Source organism: Antennarius striatus, chromosome 14 (assembly GCF_040054535.1).
Source record: "Antennarius striatus isolate MH-2024 chromosome 14, ASM4005453v1, whole genome shotgun sequence".
NCBI classification, from domain to species: Eukaryota; Metazoa; Chordata; class Actinopteri; order Lophiiformes; family Antennariidae; genus Antennarius; species Antennarius striatus.
This window is the reverse complement of record NC_090789.1, coordinates 18,680,939-18,700,285: the sequence shown is the minus strand read 5'-3', so window position 1 is coordinate 18,700,285 and position 19,347 is coordinate 18,680,939. Positions and strand designations below refer to the sequence as shown.

The following is a 19,347-nucleotide window of genomic DNA, read 5'->3' as shown; positions in this document are numbered from 1 at the left end:
CCTCATATTTGTTTGACAAAGTTTTTTATGCCATAATAATAATGGATTTGATTTGTATAACACTTTTCTAGATACTCAAAGACTCACTGAGGGACTCACTTGCCCAAGAACACAGCGACAGATGACTAGGGGAGTGGGAATTGCACCGCCAATCCTACGATCATTGGACGACCTGCTCTACCAACGGAGCCCCTTCCGCAACTCTCTGCATTTACCCAGGCTTGGGCCGGGTCAATGCAGTTGACACTGTTGGGTGTCTCCGTTGGGCGATGAATGCCGGGAATTGAACCCAGAGCAGCATGCAAGAGAATCAGGCACTCAACCAGTGAGCTAAATATTAACCGTCGTGTGACTCTGTATTAGTCGTCACGCCTAGTTGAGACAATTTATGATGCACTCTAAATTGTTTACCCCACATAAGTTTGACACCCACATGTTCTTATCACCAATGATTTGCTGTTGGATTATTTGTAACCACCAGGTGTTTAACTGTTTCCTCTAAGACAGCAAATCATTTTTCCAGAGCTGGGTTCAAATCAGGTTCAAACTCATCAATTTTCCATCGGTGTCAGAGGTCACATTGCAACACCTCTAGAAAAGATACACAGAGCCCCCACCACCACCATTTTCTGATTTCCTCAACCTGCCTACTGCTTGTGTGAACTGAGTCTCAGAATTCTGAATAAAATGAGAAAAACAAATCTGAGTTTTCTTAGTCTTTATTTCTGCTTCAGCTGTAGAAATTGTCTCTTTATTTAGTAGAAACAAATTTTCACGATAGTGTGTCCAAAGCATCAACATCTGTAGAAACACTTTTCCACGGTCATTTCACACCTAAGAATTTTGCCATAATAAAGAGTGTGCACCATATTTTTTGTGCATCGGCACATTTTGGACATCAGACCCTAAATCTGGTTTTCATTTCCTGTCTCTCTCCTAGAAAGAGAAGAAAAAATCAGCGATCTGACACTCTAACATTAGTAATGACCTCCTCACACAATGAAGCTGTAGTTGTGTTAATGAGCTGCCACTCCATCTACGTCATACATACTCGTTTCTTGTTGACAATACAGTAACACATGTAGATAGATAGATAGATATCTATCTATCTACATGTGTTACTGTATTGTGGTGTGGGTTTAAACTATTCCAAGCATAAGCAAATGAATTAAAGAGCATTTTTTCAAAACCATGTGGAATCAAACTCAAGACCTTCATGTTGTAAGACAAAAGTACTACCTGCTAATACAGCATGCTGCCCACATGGCCTTCATATAGCATAAATGATTGTCTTTAAACATAGAACATCATAGTGGAAGGCTGTTAATATACTTAAATTGTATCATACAGAGTTAATTTTACGTCAAGAAAGTAGTGCATCCCTGGGATGCACTTTTTAAAAAAATTTGTGCATCCCAACATGATGTTTATGCATCCCAAAAGTATTAACAGGATATACGGTAGAAGCCGTATGCAAGAACTGAGTTTTGCCAAAAGTACAACATAAAACCAAACAAAATGTAAATTTTTAGTGATTTCATTCATAACAACATCATAACTGTTTAAGTATAATAGGAAAAAAAAAAGAGTAAAACTGTGTATTATTCATTCATGTTACAGCCTGGTAGTCATTCTTTTAAAAAAACCTGTTTTAGAAATTTAAAAAAAAAAGATGTAATACAGTTTGGTTTTTTTATTTCCTTTCAGTCAATAGTTTTCTTTGCCTTTAATTCTCCTGTGGACGCTGCACCAAACTGATAGAGCCTTCTCCACAAATAATTTGTTTTTTTGTAATTTGTTTGTGGAGATATTTGTCATTATTTTGTCTCGAGTACTGACATTTAGCCGTGCCTCACCCATGGACAAATGGGAGTGGTAAAAATGTTTGGATTTTGCTGGTTTGCACTTAGCTTCTTCGGCGTCTTTATCCGTACTATCCACAGTAATATCTGTCTCTTCTTCTTCATTAATTTTTGATTGTTTTTTAGTCCAGAAAGCACTCATTTTCACTTGGTTTTTCACCAACTTTTGCATCTTTTTCGGAGGCATGGTTATAATGAAAGACTGACGTCGTGTCGCCGTTTGGTCGATTTTAATGAGGCTGAATCACGCAGGTGAGTCGCGTGAAAACAAATTGTGAATTTTTTTGTTGAATGGAAGGGCCTTTTTTCCCCAATATTATATCGTGGAAAAAGGTAACATAAATGTTTTTTTATAGTAAGTATTTAAAGCTCACTGCACACTGATGATATTCTAATGTGGGTGGATTGGTAACAGTCACAGGTGAAGCTGAAATGTGCTCTTGTGAAGGACAGACGTGCTTCTCAGGTGTTACCCTGACCTCCTCTTGGTGTCAGTGTAAAGCAGAAAAGAATGAATTAATAATAGAGTGATCTTTCTTCCAGCATCCATGCTCACTACACCCAATTACTCTAGTATGAAAGCATCCTTTGGACTCTGCAACAACTCAACCTTTGGCTCCCAATGTAATTTTGGAGAATCTAGAAATCCCAACTGGCACTGAGTGCTGGCACATGAGTTTTATCTCAATAACCTCTTTGAATAGTGCCTTGTAGGGTTCTCCGATTTGCCTGTGACAAAACTTATTATTTTAGACCGCCTATGCTAGACAGGCTGCTCTACTTCTTCCATCTACGGAAATGAAGAGACAAGCGTCTCAACAGGCCTCTCAACCATGAAAGGGATAAAACAAAATCCCAAATAAACATAGTATGTGAGGCAGACAGAGACAGAGGGGTGTATTAATAACATACTTATCACTGCGGGGAGCAAAGCAAAACAGATTCTTCTCTGCCGACCAGCTGCAGCTGGTGTTCAGAGCATCACATGGCCTACAGCAGTGGAGAGTGGAAGGTTAAATACTGGAGATTCAGATCAGGATCCGGCCACACACACTAAGAATAACAATGCAGGCAGATGTTTAAAGGGGTCCTATTATGAAACATATTTTGTCAGGTCCTTCCTAACCTCACCAACTCCTAGGATCTGGAAAACAAACACTTCCTGCATCAACAAATATTTGAAATTTTTTGAAATCCACAGTGAAAAAGTCTCAATTCATAACGCCTGACCTGACGTAATCTCCAGCCTGATTGACAGAATAATCGACATATCCTGAGCCATATTTGATTGATTGACATGTCCACTCCAGGATCCACTCCAGTGTGTGGAAATGACCTGGCTGAGAGCTACAGAATGAGAGTTCCTCACAAGCTGTTGAAGTCAGCTAGCATTTGGGCAACTAGTTGCCTCTGCTATAGTCAAGTGTGTTGTGTGTGTGTGTGTGTGTGTGTGTGTGTGTGTGTGTGTGTGTGTGTGTGTGTGTGTGTGTGTGTGTGTGTGTGTGTGTCCACGTAAGGCTATAATCAGCGTCATAGGGAGCACATAACCAGTTTCATAGCAGATGAAGACGCTACTAAATCAGAACTGTTGTCTGTTTTTTGCTTTATGTCTTTTAAATGATCTGAGAGCTGTGTGTATCCAAACTGACTACACCGCTCATTAACAAACAGCTTCAACCTTTATATACAGCCTCATAGATATTCACTGTAACCAGTCAAGGGTTAAGTTCAATTGACTTAAACCCTGCTTCAGTCGGTTTCAGTTCGATCAGCCAATTACACAATGAGCCATGAGTTATATTCATATAGTTATATCATAAAAACAAGATTCAAAAACATGAGACATATTTAATCAAAGATATTGAGGACCGCGGACCAGTTTGGGACAGACATTTCAAATACAGTGTAGTTGGACATGTGGTAGCTGAATGACATGAATGAGTTATTCATTCATTCATCTTCTACTGCTTTGTTGGCTGTCACAGGGAGCCTCAGGTGTGAGGCGGGGGAAACTCTGGGCGTGACGCCAGTGTGCCGCAGACACAGACAAACACGCACGCGCACACTCACACCTACGGACACTTTGAAGCCGGCCATTTAATCTGAAGCGCATGCTTTTGGAGGTGGGAGGAAGCCGGAGAACCCGGAGAGAACCCACGCAGACACGGGGAGAGCATACGAACTCCGCACAGAGCGGGACGCAAACCTAGAACCGCCTTGCTGTGCATCGACAGCGCTACCCACCGCACCACCGTGCCGCCTGACATGAATTTAAAAAAAAGATAATGTGGGACCTTTCAGCCGCAATAGCAAACCTATGTCAGTGCTATTTCAGCTTAATTCATTATAGAGCAACAATACAGTCTTCAGATAAACAAATGCAAGCGTGTTTATTAACTTGTGACTTTATTAACGTCTCATAAAAATACGAGTAATTTACATCTGTAGCACTTAATCACACATTTGTTAATGGTAGTGAGTACATAAAATGTGAATCTGTAGATGTGAATGTATTGTAAAAGCAACACGACTACCATAAATGAGCTTATTTTAAAAATAGGACCACGGATTGACAGTAAATGAGCTGGAACACTGACATATCTAATCTTGAACCTTGTAAACAACAGTGAGTGACAGACAGTTTCCTACAGTATTTCAGCTTGTGACAAAAGGTCATATGATTAACACACATTGCTATCAACAAGAAGCTTTGCCACTGTGATGTAATTAGTTTAATGGTATATACAGTACATCGGGTACATTGGGACAGGTTAAACCACGTTTATGAATGAAATAGAATTTGTACTTATTAGTACTTATTTACGATTCTATGGAAAGGATTTAAGTGCAAAAAGATGACTTGGACAGAATCTGCTCTTCTTTGAATGTGCCTGTTTTGGTGCTATTCAAATAAATTAGACTTTACTCTTTATTTTTAAATTTTATATACTGATTATAATCCCCGCAGGAACATTAGTAGCACACTCGGTGTATGGAGGTGTATTTTTTACAGCAGTGCTGTTGGGGCTCAAGTTGGTTTTAGGCATAAAGAGCGCTAACAGGCTGGAGCTCACACATCCACACTGACTTGAGAGTATCATGAGGAGGAAGTCACTAATTTGTTCATGGACCTACATTTGACCCGTTAATTACCTCCTCTCACGTTATGTAACTGCCTTTGCAGTAGGAGAATAGTTGATCATTGATGACAGCTCAAACAAAAAGTAAAATAACTGATGAACATCATGACTACAGTGTTACATGAGTCCTACATCCATCCTACACTTACCTGAGTAACCAATTATAACCACAGTATACATGTCAGTACACCCCCAGAAAGAATACTGAACCTCAAATCACATTGGTGTTGTGACAGCATCAATGGTCATCACTACTCATGTCTATAGGAATGTGAGGGTGAATTTGAAATGCTGAATTAAGTTCTCCGTGGTTATGGGATAGGCTAGGCTATAAATAAACCTCAATTGTGTTTTTATCATTTAGAAATTAAATTAACAACAATTCATTTAAACACAATTTAATTATCTGTTAGCAAATGTATTTTATCAACCTGTTTTTGTAACGTACCATTTTTTAAATCATTTTTGCTGTCTGGCTTACGTTTAACAAAACCGTGATCAACATGCCTATAATTGTTAATTTATCAGTTATTAGTTTCAATTTTTTCAATTTGTCATGAAAGTAAAACCAAAGCAAAAAAAAACTTGAATTGAATTTGAAAAAAGTTTCGATGTAACTTGCAAATGTGGCTTGAAAAGCGCATTTTAGTCAGGATCTAAAATACAGACAAAGGCTATAATAAAGAAGTGGCTAAGTAGTAGACACAGGTAGGCGTGGACTTTCCACAGAAGGAAGGGTACTGTTAGGTTAAAGACCCTGTACAATCAAACATTCACCTGGGTTATCTTCCGTTTCCCGCCCACACTGTGGTTGGATGGACTGACAACAGACTATCTCATAATGCTGGCCATTTTTCTGAGGGTAAATTCCATGGAAATAATTCACTCTATATCCGGGCAAAATATGTTTCTACTGCTGTCAATAAAAGAAATCTTTTAATACCTTTTTAATTTTCACAGATAATCAGATAAGTTTAAATCTATAAAGCAGTATCATCTTCGTAAGTCTACTGCGGACTTAACGAACATAATAATAAAAGTCAAACAAGACCTCAGTGCAAAGATTTTAGTAGCTTTTCAACAGATTATTTCAAAAGTCTTCAGTTTTAACTGACTAGTGAGAGTTGAGGAAGCACATTAGTGCGTCATCCACGTACGTGCGGTGAAATACCTCAGTGGCTTAAAGCTCGGCTTAACCTCTACTCCCTCCAAGGATAAAATTCATTCGAAAGGAGTAGAGATATTAAAACAAACTGGACCCGGCTAATGCAAGACAATGCGTCTGATTAAGAGTCATTACCCTTCAGAAGGGGGTTGTAGTCCCGTCCACCCTCCTGTAAGGGTGAGCTGCACTCAGGTGTGAATGGTTGTTGTGGTTTCTGGGGATGGAGGTCAATGCTGCGTCGTAGGTGTCTGATAGATGGAGTCTTAATCCTCCTCCTCTGTTCGGAGACGGTTTCTCCAGTTTGATCAAAATGTCTTTTTTAACTCCTCTCTCAAACCGTCTGTCATCCCTGATAAAACCTGGACATGACTGTCCTCAGAGGGGTCTGTGTCTTTCAGGATCAGGTGGACTGCTGAGTCTAGACCAGAGCAGTTGTCTCTCCTGTGTTGAGCCATATGCTTGTGGAGCAGTTTTTTGGTCACTGTCACTATTCCTTACTGCAACTTTTTCAACTTGTTGGGTTTAATAATCCACCAGTAACCAACGTTACTTCCTGAAATCCTGTTACATCAAAAACTAATTGTGTTGTTTCTAAGATATTCAAGCCTATCATTCATCATTTGTCAGTGTAGAGTACATCTACATTTAGCCTCATATCATTTACTCATTGGAAATTTGTGTTTGACTTCTAGTTTAATTAATGTTGTTGACTTATATGAAATTGGTGCAACAATGTCTAAATATATTGTGTATATATAATTAATTCAGCGCCAATCTGACATCAAATATTAAAACATAATATTTAGAATTATATTTAAAATAAATATTTATTATATTATATATTTTATGAAAATATAAATATTATCATTATTTATATTTAATATTTAAAATAAAAAGTTAAATACTGTATATAAATTTTAACAAATATTTAATTCTATATTATTATTATATATTATTATATATTACAATAAATTTAATTATAATTATAATTATAATTATTTATATTTAATATTTAAATAAAAACGTAAATATTTAAATTTAAACAAATATTCAGAATTAGTGTGATGGATAACTTAAGTTCCCTGACGGAACCTCTGAGGGATCAATGAAGTTCTACTCTACTCTCTACTCTAAACATAATGTGCAAATTCAGGTTCAATGTCAGGCAAAAATGGAAGTGTAATAGTTCTGCCTCATGAAGGACCAGGCTGGATTCAGTCCAGTTTGATGTCATGTGTTGTTACTTAAAAACACAAACACAACTCTCTGTTGTTGGCCCTCCTCCTGATTGTGGCCCCGGCGCAGTCATAAAGCCTATAAAGCGTTGACAGAGCGCTCGGTCGCACACAGCTGACTGCACTGGTCCGCTGCTGCTGTACCTGACAGCCGAGCCCCATCAGTAGAGCCCAAACCTGGAGAAACCCACCAGAGAGAGTCATGGAGAAAGATGCCAGACCCAGCTGGGACAGCCCCGTCCAGTTTCTGTTGGCGTGTGTGTCATACGCAGTGGGACTAGGAAACGTGTGGCGCTTCCCATACCTTTGTCAAATGCACGGTGGAGGTAAGTCACTACGAAATTAATATTTAACCCACAGCTATTTCTGAGTGTGGATATTTTTTGTTTAATTTTTTTTTTCAGTCATGAAAAAACATGCATTCAACAGACCCAATTCTTTTTTAGATGAATGGGAGGAATTTAGATGACTTCTAATCTAACGGTCTATTAAACTTCACATTAGCACCCCATAGATTAAGATTTCATGTCATGTTAAAACGACTCAGCAAATATCAGAATAAGTGAACAGTCTGCGCTGATGTCAGACTTCATGTGGTCTTTTCATCGTTCCTGTTGGTGTCATCTGCAAAGGAAATTTTTATTTTGAATCAATTCAGCCGAGGTAAAGATGTGAAAACCCTGGAATTCTGTGTGTGTGTGCGTGCGTGCGTGCGTGCGTGCGTGTGTGCGTGCGTGTGTGTGTGTGTGTGTGTGTGTGTGTGGAGAGAGACATAGCATCTGGTCATTTCATTGCTACTATGTGTCTGTATCTGATGTTATAACTCTTATGCCCTCCCTTGGGTTCAGGAACAGCTCTAATTGTTAGGCGTGCCAATGGGTTGATGAAAACAGTCAGTTATTCATATAACTCCCATCATTATGTCATCGTTTGCCTTGATATTACAATATTCACAATAGTTTTGTGCATTTTTGAGCAGCAGAGTTGAAGAGCTAATAAAAATGAAGTCATGACTAGTAGATTTTCAGCTGTTGCTAAGTGAAAACATCCATTAATATTCTTGTAGACGAGACGATTGTGATGGTCTCGTCTACAGCCGCTTTATGCACCTTGTGGGTCACTGGTCTGCTGAAGCCTATCGCAGCTGGCTACGGAGAAGACGCCAGCTCATTGGCCTTGTGATCACCTCACAATCACCCCTGTGGACAATTTGCTGTGACCAATTCACCTGAGCTGCATGTTTTTGGAGGTGGGAGGAAGCTCCACAAAGTGAAAGCATTTTCCAGTAAAATGTTAGCTGTCCCTCACAGAAGGCAAGGAGGGTAGGGTGTCTTGCACAAGGACACAAGGACAAATGACCGCGGGGGCAGGAATCGAGCCGCCGATCCATCGATCATTGGACGACCTGCTCTACCCCACAGTGTCATCCTCTTTCCATTTAAGATGAACTCTCATATTTGTTTGGCAAAGTTTGTTTTTTTTATGCCAGATGCCCTTCTCTCCAGGACCCTCGGTATTTATCTGGGCTTGGGACTGGCCTACTGTTGACACTGGATTGTGCCCCTGTAGGGCTGCAGATGGTGGGGGTTGAACCCGGGGCAACATACCTGTGAAGCACATGCTGTACCACTGAGCTACATCCCCAGCTGTTACCCCACAGTTATTTTCCGTGGTCTTCTGGGTCTTTTGCTGTTGTTTTAAGAAGGTTCCAAATAGCTGATTTGGCCATGCCTCATGTTTTACTATGTCTCTAAGGGATTTGTTTTGATTTTTCATCCTAATCATACCTCACTGATAGTGACAGCTCGTTGGATCTAATATGGAGAGCAATAGATTCCAAATGCAAATGTCACATGTAGACTCAACTCCAGCTGAAATTTATGAGGAAATAATTAGAAAATAGTTCACACCTGTCCATGAAATACGTTTTGAGTCAATTGTCCCATGTCTGCTGGCCCCTTACAAAGTGGGAGGCACTAACTATAACCATAAAGACACTGACTCTATCTGGCCTATCTGCCACTCTCTCTCTCTTTGTCTCTCTTTCTCTTGCCCTGTTCTTATCTTCCTTTACTTCTTTTCCACCCAACCGGTCAAGGCGGATGGCCGCCCAAAAGAGTCTGGGTCCTGCCCGGAGTTTCTTCCTCGATGAGGGAGTTTTCCCCCGCCACTGTCACTTATGATCTGAAGGGTTCAGTTGGGATTTTCTGTCTGTTAAAGCGCTTAAAAATGTCTGTTGCCATGATTAAGTACTATATAAATAAAACTTGATTGATTGATATAGGAACTGCTGCAGTTTAGTTCTTACACCTGATTTAGATGAAAATGTCCTCAAATTAATGACAGACTGTACATATTTATCACCTTTCCAGCCACTCAAAGTACTTAAAAACACTAGCCAACACTCATCCATTCACAACAACATTCAAGTAAGGTGATACCTGATCAATAGAATAGGAACCATGTACACCGTCACTCACACCGGTGGAACAGATGCTGGGATGAAACTGAGGTTCACTGAGTCACAGCTGCCCCTGGTAGTCTTTGATGGCCACCTAACTCAGACCTCCAAATTTGAATGGGTCAGGAATTGCAAAAGCCTAAGCCTACAAACTTGCCCTGTATAACAACTACTCACAACTAATTTAAGATGTTTAAAATGATTCTTCTTACTGTTATCTTGAATTTCAAAACTGTTTTGTATCTGTCTTGTCATCAGTTCGTCTGCTTTCTCTGTAAGAACACTACCTGTCCAAGATAGCCACATGAGTGGTGCTTTGAGCCAGGTTTGACAGTAGTATGTTGGCTTAGCCTTTGCTCATATTTAGCACTTAAATTGTTGTTATAACACCAGAGGGACGTGATAAGACTTTTAGTGATTTATGAGGTGCTGCTAATAAAACACAATCTACTCGTTAATCATAATATCTTTTGATGTCATGAAATAATTCTCTGCAAACAAGAGTTGTCCTTAGTAGAGTGATCACCTCTACTGACACCCAACAGTTACCTTTTATTTAACTAAGTTTACCTCACATCCCTATAAAAATAATTTACAGGCAGACATATTTTTAAAACATATTTGAATTAATGGATGTAGATTTTGTCTGGATTTGCATCAAATTGCTCGAGCTCTTGCACGTCAACCCTATAAATATGCCCTCCATGTATTATTATTATGGACAATGTTGAAATCTTGCAAAATTATGGAATTGGACCTTTGTTCTGGATCTCAATGGATCTATTGTGGATCTATCCTTCCACTAAGTTTCATGGAAATGTGTTGCATAGTTGTCGCTTAATACCTTACACAAGCCAAGGAACCAAACAACCAGCAAAACAATGAGCGAGTTAGAAAATACACTTTCTGGGCAGAGGGAGTAAGAATGAATGATTATTTTGTCTCTCTATTCTGCTATCTACATGAAGCAGTTACAATATTGGTACAGCAAAAAAATAATCTGGCGTTATTTATAAAGGTGGGCTCTGAAGTCTCCAATTATCTTATCACTCTTACATGTAATTTGCTTAGACCTACACACAGATCAGTGAACTATGATCACATATTCACTGAAATTGTTTTCTAGTGGAGACATGTGACTGCCTTCACAATCCTCATTAACATCACAACACTTAACGTTTTAATGCGTGTGACCTTGAATAAAGTCTTTCAATTCAAGGCCAAACTGAGTGTGAAATTAAGGCCGATGGGGTGTGTGATGTGTGCTATCCGTGATGCTGCACTCACATAAAAGAGATGCAACTGTAACTGGATCATTCTAGTTCAGGTATTCATTCACGTATCTTAAATGCCGTTCCAGACACCAACAATGGCCTTCTAGATAGTCAAAAATGACTTTGTTAGAATTACAATCAGAGATGTTAAAAATTTAAATTTGACTAGTCAGAATTGAATTTCAGAGCTAGAATCACAATAAAAATATCTGTATTAGAAGAGTTTTAGATCTGTAAAATAAAGTAAGAAAGGAATTGTTGCTATAAAAAATAAATAACGTTTCACTTCTGAGTTGTATATAGAGTGCACCTTCGTTCCTCGCGGTTAATGCTTTCCAGAAACCACACGCGATTAACGAATTCCGCAATAACATAAAATAACTAAAATCATTCCAACCTTGCAAAATAGCCCCAAACTCCCTAAATCATAAATAAATGGATAAATAAATAAATTAATAACCAATAGACATGTGTACTTTACCTGTGCATAATTATTATATATAAGTTAATGATAAAGTCTGAAAAAACCCCCCGCAAAAGTCATGAGAACACACGATTCTGAATTTTACAAAGAAACTAATACAGGAGTGATATCGCCATAGTAATATTCATAATGAGTGTGGTCAGTGCGCTGGCAGCAGTTCTCCTGATTAACTTGAGAGTCTTAAAATACTTTTCGGGACAGCCTGCTTATAGGGAATTAGAAGTAATCCAGGCTGGAAGAAACTAATACATAAACCAAGTTTGTTGCACCTTTTTGAGGGGGAATAATATACATCATACAGTGGTCCATCGCATTCACGGGAGTTACGTTCTAGAAATAACCCGAGCTAGGCAAAATCCCCGAATTAGCCTCGAACTTTCTACAATTTTCTAAGACAGGCATTGAGATAAGTGTGAAAATGTTAATGGCTGTCTTAGAAAATTGTAGAAATCGATTGATTGATTGAAAAAAAGAACATCCGTACATAAGACTCAGAGTTCACTATTATTCTTATGTACGGATAATGTTATTTTTCAATCAATCAATCCACTTTTATTTTTATAGCGCTTAATCACATCTGAAGATATTTCAAAGCGCTTAACAGATAGAAAGCCAACAATGACCTCCAGAGCAGCATAAGCGACGGTGGCTGGGAAAAACTCCCTCATTGAGGAAGAAACTCTGGGCAGGACCCAGACTCTGGAGGGCGGTCAACCGCCTTGACCTGTTGGTTGGGAAAGAGAAATACACTGGGGACAGAGATAGGTCAAGTAAGAGAGAGCGAGAGAGAGCGAGAGCGAGAGCGAGAGCGAGAGAGAGAGAGAGAGAGAGAGAGGCAGTGCAGTCACTGATTTTTAAAGCTATAGCAGAAAGGATTTAATGTGATGTTGGTACACCCTTTGAAGCTATAACATCTTCAACTCTTCAACTCTTCCAGGAAGGCTTTCCAAATGGTTTCGGAGTTTGTTTATTGGAATTTTTTAAATCACTCTTCCAGAAGGGAATTTGTGAGATCAGATATCATTGTTGAACAAGAAGGCCTGGCTCTCAGTCAACCCAACCTTAATGCAATCCCAAAGAGGGAAGGACATGCAGCAGGTTAGGGTGATTACGGACAGGGATGGAAGTCTATTGACAGGTGCCAGTAGTGTGATGGGAAGATGGAAAGAGTACTTTGAAGAGTTGATGAATGTGGAAAATGAGAGAGAACAAAGACTAGAAGAGGTGACTGTTGTGGACCAGGATGTAGCAAAGATTAGTCAGGATGAAGTGAGGAGGGCATTGAAGAGGATGAAGAGTGGAAAGGCAGTCGGTCCTGATGATATACCTGTAGAGGTATGGAAGTGTCTAGGAGAGGTGGCAGTAGAGTTTCTGACTGGGTTGTTCAACAGGATCTTAGATAGTGAGAAGATGCCTGAGGAATGGAGGAGAAGTGTGCTGGTGCCCATTTTTAAGATCAAGGGAGATGTGCAGAGTTGTGGCAACTACAGAGGAATAAAGCTGATGAGCCATACAATGAAGTTATGGGAAAGAGTAGTGGAAGCTAGACTAAGGGCAGAAGTGAACATTTGTGAGCAGCAGTATGGTTTCATGCCAAAAAAGAGTACTACAGATGCAGTATTTGCTTTGAGGATGTTGATAGAGAAGTACAGAGAAGGCCAGAGGGAGCTGCATTGTGTTTTTTAGATCTGGAGAAAGCTGATGACAGGGTGCCCAGAGAGGAACTGTGGTATTGTATGAGGAAGTCTGGAGTGGCAGAGAAGTATGTTAGAGTGGTGCAGGACATGTATGAGGACTGTAAGACAGTAGTGAGGTGTGCTGTAGGTGTGACAGAGGAGTTCAAGGTGGAGGTGGGACTGCATCAGGATCAGCTCTGAGCCCCTTCTTGTTGCTATGGTGATGGACAGGCTGACAGACGAGGTTAGACAGGAATCTCCATGGACTATGATGTTTGCAGATGACATTGTGATCTGCAGTGAGAGCAGGGAACAGGTGGAGGAGAAGCTAGAGAAGTGGAGGTTTGTCCTGCAGTATACACTGAGATGTCTGTGTAGGTTCTCAGTTATCCAGGTCATGGTTATCCAAAGCTGTCCACTGGACTTTAAAAACTGAAGAAGCCTCTTGGATGAGAGGCGAAATGTCTTCAAGAAACTTTCTTAAAGTCCAGTGGATTGATTTAAACAGCTTCGGATCTACACTCAGACAAAAACAAGTCAATCAGCCCTGTAAACAGCAGAGCATCATTCGAGGGTGAAAGAACAGTGCACATTCCTTAGAATAGAACCAGGAAATAACAACACAAATAAAGAGAAAGCAGTGATTATACAAGACAGGACTAGCCAACAGACTTTACACTCTAGCTGCTCTTATAGCACCATATTAAGGTGATAAGAGATATGGGGGTTTATTAGGGGTAGCTACTAAAGCGGAGACCTTATTAACTTTTTGGTCACAATACTTTTTTTTAACATGAAAAAATTCTTTATAAAAAAAAGATTCCTTCATAATTCGTTGACTTATTCTTCCTTTTTGAACACACAGTCCAGAGCATGCTCCCTCTAAACAGGAAGTTAGAAGAGACGTGATTGTCTGCTCTCAGGGTTAGATAAGGACATCATAGGACAATAAAATAACTTTATTATCACTGTACAGATGCAATCAAATAAAGTACTGTACCTCGCTATACAAAGTGGAAAAAAAGCATTGAATGAGTAATAGAAAAAAAATGATAAGATATAAAACAATAAAGTGGCAATGAGGTAACAAACATTAACTGTGCCTGGCAGTAATGAAGAATGAAACAGCTCAGATGTTCCAAACAGCTACATACCAGTGGAGTAGATATTGTGATATGGAGACATTTTATTCAAACACAATGCATTCATTCCTGATTGTACATCAAGAATATAATTTGTAGATGCAAGTTTATTAGGGATACTAGATAGACTGATTCAGTGCAGCCTCTACAGCTCCGTTTAAGAAGCTGTATTTCAGACTAGAGTAGTTCAAGCTACACTAAGGGCAGAAGTGAACATTTGTGAGCAGCAGTATGGTTTCATGCCACAAAAGAGTTCTACAGATGCAGTATTTGCTCTGAGGATGTTGATAGAGAAGTACAGAGAAGGCCAGAGGGAGCTGCATTGTGTTTTTGTAGATCTGGAGAAAGCTGATGACAGGGTGCCCAGAGAGGAACTGTGGTATTGTATGAGGAAGTCTGGAGTGGCAGAGAAGTATGTTAGAGCGGTGCAGGACATGTATGAGGACTGTAAGACAGTGGTGAGGTGTGCTGTAGGTGTGACAGAGGAGTTCAAGGTGGAGATGGGACTGCATCAGGGATCAGCTCTGAGCCCCTTCTTGTTGCTATGGTGATGGACAGGCTGACAGACGAGGTTAGACAGGAATCTCCATGGACTATGATGTTTGCAGATGACATTGTGATCTGCAGTGAGAGCAGGGAACTGGTGGAGGAGAAGCTAGAGAGGTGGAGGTTTGACCTGGAAAGGAGAGGAATGAAGGTTAGTGTTACACTCCGGAAGAAGGGGGTAATTAAAATCACCAACGAGCGATGCCGTTTTCTTAATCCAGGTGTATAGTTTTATTAATTTTTCATCCGTCCATCTGACGCTCGCCAACTTCTTCGTCTCTCTCTCGCTCTCCTTCCTTCCTTTTTTTTTCACCAAACCCCGCGAAACTCTGTAGTCTGGTCGCAGACCAAACCAATCAATTTTTGCATGTACAGATCTAGACATTTGCAATCTAAACAGATATCATTGCCTACATAGTCATATTGCAATAAACAAACTCCTGGAATGAATAAACAATCAAAATAACATTGTTTTGTTTTCAAATAACATAAAAACAATGAAATAAAAATCAATCATCATTACCATGTTCTTACACTGTGATAAATCCAAAATCAGTTAAAGTAATAAACATTCCTATCATATTTGTTCAGTTGTCTTTATACAAACTATGACCATATCATCAATTACACAGTTCAATCTTCCTAATGTACATCAATCAACACATATGCACATGTATGCTTTAGCATTTGTACCATTTGTACCATAACAGCATTTCTAAAATCTTGGACTATTATTATGTTTTGCTTTTTCTTAACACAAATCCTATCTCGTCTTTATCTAAATTCTGCTTTATCTAATCCATTTTGCCTGACCATGTTGTGATATTTACTTTAGCATTTCAATATTCAGCTACAAGCTATTACACCCTATTATCATCTATTATACACTATTACATATTAGTACCTACTCACTGTTACACACTATTACATTAGCCGCAGTAAGACAGAGTACATGTGTGTGAATGAGAGGGACCCAAGTGGAAGAGTGAGGTTACAGGGAGAAGAGATCAAGAAGGTGGAGGATTTTAAGTACTTAGGGTCAACAGTCCAGACCAATGGAGAGTGTGGAAAAGAGGTGAAGAAGCGTGTCCAGGCAGGATGGAACGGGTGGAGGAAAGTGTCAGGTGTGATGTGTGATAGAAGAGTTTCAGCTAAAATGAAAGGAAAGGTGTACAAAACTGTGGTGAGACCAGCGATGTTGTTTGGTCTAGAGACAGTGTCACTGAGGAAAAGACAGGAGACAGAGCTGGAGGTAGCAGAGATGAAGATGCAGAAGACAGGGTTAGATGGAGGACACTGATTAGCTGTGGCCCAAAGGAGAATAAGATCTCAGACTGGAGATGTGGATAATGGAAAGAAATTGAAACAGGACATGCATAAGAGGAGTTGTCACAGAAAGAGACTATACTTTCCAGGGATTGAACAAACTTTAGCTCGTTCATTTACCCCAAAAAATGTAGTTGAATCATTTTTGCACTTTGGACAACACAAGACACAAAAATAAATAAAATAAACATGTGTTTTCAGGGTCCATAGTGACCATCTCCAAATACAGGATGATACCGTTTGATTAGCCACACACTAAAATGAGGCGGCACGGTGGTGCAGCGGGTAGCGCTGCTGCCGCACAGCAAGGCGGTTCTGGGTTTGAGTCCCGTTCTGTGCGGAGTTTGCATGTTCTCCCAGTGTCTGTGTGGGTTCTCTCCAGGTTCTCCATCTTCCTCCCACCTCCAAAACATGCACTTCCAGTTAATTGGCTGGTCCCAAATTGACTGATTCATTAATTACAATATTACACATTCTGACACTAAATCCTGTTTTAATGAATGAAGGCTAGCAGCAACAAACCTTGTAGTCTGTTTTCCTGAAATGCCTGAGCACAATTTTATTTGTTCCATCAGGAGGGTTCTTGATCCCGTACCTCATCATGTTGTTTTTGGAGGGAATTCCGTTATTCTACATGGAGCTAGCTATTGGTCAGAAAATGAGACAAGGCAGCATTGGAGCATGGACTGCCATCAGTCCATATTTGGGAGGACTGGGTAAGTGTTCTCTCTGCAATTGCAGAATATTGATTCCTCACTTCATTATAATAAAGTGCATTTTGCTTTTCTGGTGACTGAAAGTATATTCAGGGGTGTCAAACTTGTTTTCACCAAGGGCCACATCAGTATAATGGCTGTCCTCAAAGGGCCAGATGTAACTTATAAATATAACTAAACGTAATGTAAAATAAATGTAAGTACTTCTTAATATGTAATAACTTAAATGTATTACTTGTTCAAGTTACAAACATTACAGTTGCACAGAAAAAATGTTTGCTTGTTGCTCTGTTATATTCTTTTAATTTATTAGGTTATGAAACCCACATAACTCCATCATCAAGGATCAAACTATCCAAGTGAATAAAGAAAAATAACATCATACACAAGTTAGGACATTAACTTTGTTCAAAACGTTAAAATGGGTTGAATTACTGTATTGTGGGACATGTAGTTTCTCGTCAAAGCACGCTTTTGACCTATTTATTTTTAGACACTCTGACCTTTTATGCTCTTGCGGGCCACATAAAATGATGTGGCCCGCGACATTTGGCCCCTTGAGTTTGACACTTGTGGTATATATTAATATTAAGGTATTGTGTGTATGATTAAATGTTGTGATGGATCTTTGCAGATCCAAATCAGATCATTTGTATTTTAATAACTGTCAATTGTTCCCTAGTGTTGTACAATGTGGATAACCTTACTCAGAAAACTGACAGTTCCTTTTAGTTTGTTGATTCTTGGTTTAATTCTCTTTTTAGGTCTTGCTAGTGTCGTGACATCCCTGTATCTGTGTCTGTATTACAACATCATTAACGCATGGAGTTTCTGGTACCTCTTTCATTCTTTTCAAGTGAGCTCACATGATTAACAAATTGCTGCTGCCTTTTTTCTATAGCAGGTCTTAATTCATATATAAATATATTAAGATGTATAATGTTGTATTTCATATGAACATTAAGGTAACACTATACTATCCTGTGTTGATTTCCGTCCTAGTCAGTCCTGCCCTGGGCAGAGTGCCCCATTAACTCCAACAGGACAGGACCTATAGAGGAGTGTGAAAAGGCTACACCCACCCAGTATTTCTTCTACAGGGAAACTCTGGACATCTCTTCTTCTATTGAAGAGAATGGGGGCATTCATACTGGACAGGCACTGTGCCTCCTGCTTGCCTGGGTAATGACCTATCTGTTTGTAATCCGAGGAGTGAAGTCAACCGGCAAGGTAAGACATCTTTACCTTACCTTGTTAAAAAAATAGAGGTCTTGAATTTAGGTCACCATGCATGCACAAATAGTGGCGCGAGGGCCAACAACAGCAATAAGCTAGCTAGCAAATGGGTGGATCGCATGACGTTAAAATAGACGTCAGCCTATCAGCCATCCTGGACTCACCCTGTGTTTAGACGTCACCCTGTGTGTTAGACCTGTGTGTTAGACCTCACCCTGTGTGTTAGACGTCAGCCTATCAGCCACCCTGGACTCACCCTGTGTGTGTGACGTCACCCTGGACTCATCTCTCCCCACAATGGTCCAGTGTGTAGACTGTCCCACACGGAAGAACAGAACCATCGATCTGTTCTACGCTAATGCTAAGGAGGCATACACCGCCACCCCCCTCCCTCCACTAGGTAAATCAGACCATAACCTAGTGTACCTACAGCCCACCTACATCCCGCTGGTGAAACGGCTGCCAGCAACAACACGACAGGTCAGGAGGTGGTCCCCGGAAGCAGAGGAGATGCTGAGGAACTGCTTCCAGACCACCGACTGGGATGTTATTGTGGGCTCACATGGGGAAGACATTGAGGGGGCAGCTCAGTGTTTTACAGACTACATAAACTTCTGTGTGGACACCGTGGCCCCTGTCAGGACAATTAGGTGTTACCCCAACAACAAACCATGGGTAACCAAGGAAGTCAAGGCTGTCCTGAACAGGAAGAAGCGGGCGTTCAGGAGCAAGAACGAGGAGGAGATGAGGAAGGCCCAGAAGGAAGTGAGACTCTGCCTGAGGGAGGCCAAGGAGGCGTACAGGAGGAAGCTGGAGAAGCAGCTGGGGCGCAACCAAGTGCGGGAGGTCTGGAATGGGATGAGAACCATCACCGGACACGGGAAAGGGCGCAGCACTGTGGAGGGGAATATTGAACGTGCGAATGAACTTAACAGCTTTTTCAATCGGTTCAGCTCCCCCACCACTCCCGGCTCCTCGTCCCAGGCCTCTCCTGGCCTACAGACCTCTCCTGGCCTACAGGCCTCTCCTGGCCCTACAGACCGCTCCACTGATGCTCCCTCCTCCTGTGCTTCCTCTCCTTCCA

The 19,347-nt window shown here is 40.3% G+C and overlaps 1 protein-coding gene across 1 annotated transcript in view; it reads left to right on the top strand.

Moving 5' to 3' along the window:
- The first annotated feature begins 7,601 nt into the window (after positions 1-7,601).
- LOC137607243 (sodium- and chloride-dependent transporter XTRP3-like) overlaps positions 7,602-19,347 on the top strand; it is a 35,142-nt gene continuing 23,396 nt past the window's right edge. The window contains exons 1-4 of the mRNA XM_068332863.1: positions 7,602-7,728; positions 16,887-17,027; positions 17,792-17,883; positions 18,030-18,257. Of these exons, the coding sequence (XP_068188964.1) occupies positions 7,605-7,728; positions 16,887-17,027; positions 17,792-17,883; positions 18,030-18,257 (585 nt within the window). The 5' untranslated portion in view covers positions 7,602-7,604. The remainder of the gene's footprint in view (positions 7,729-16,886; positions 17,028-17,791; positions 17,884-18,029; positions 18,258-19,347) is intronic.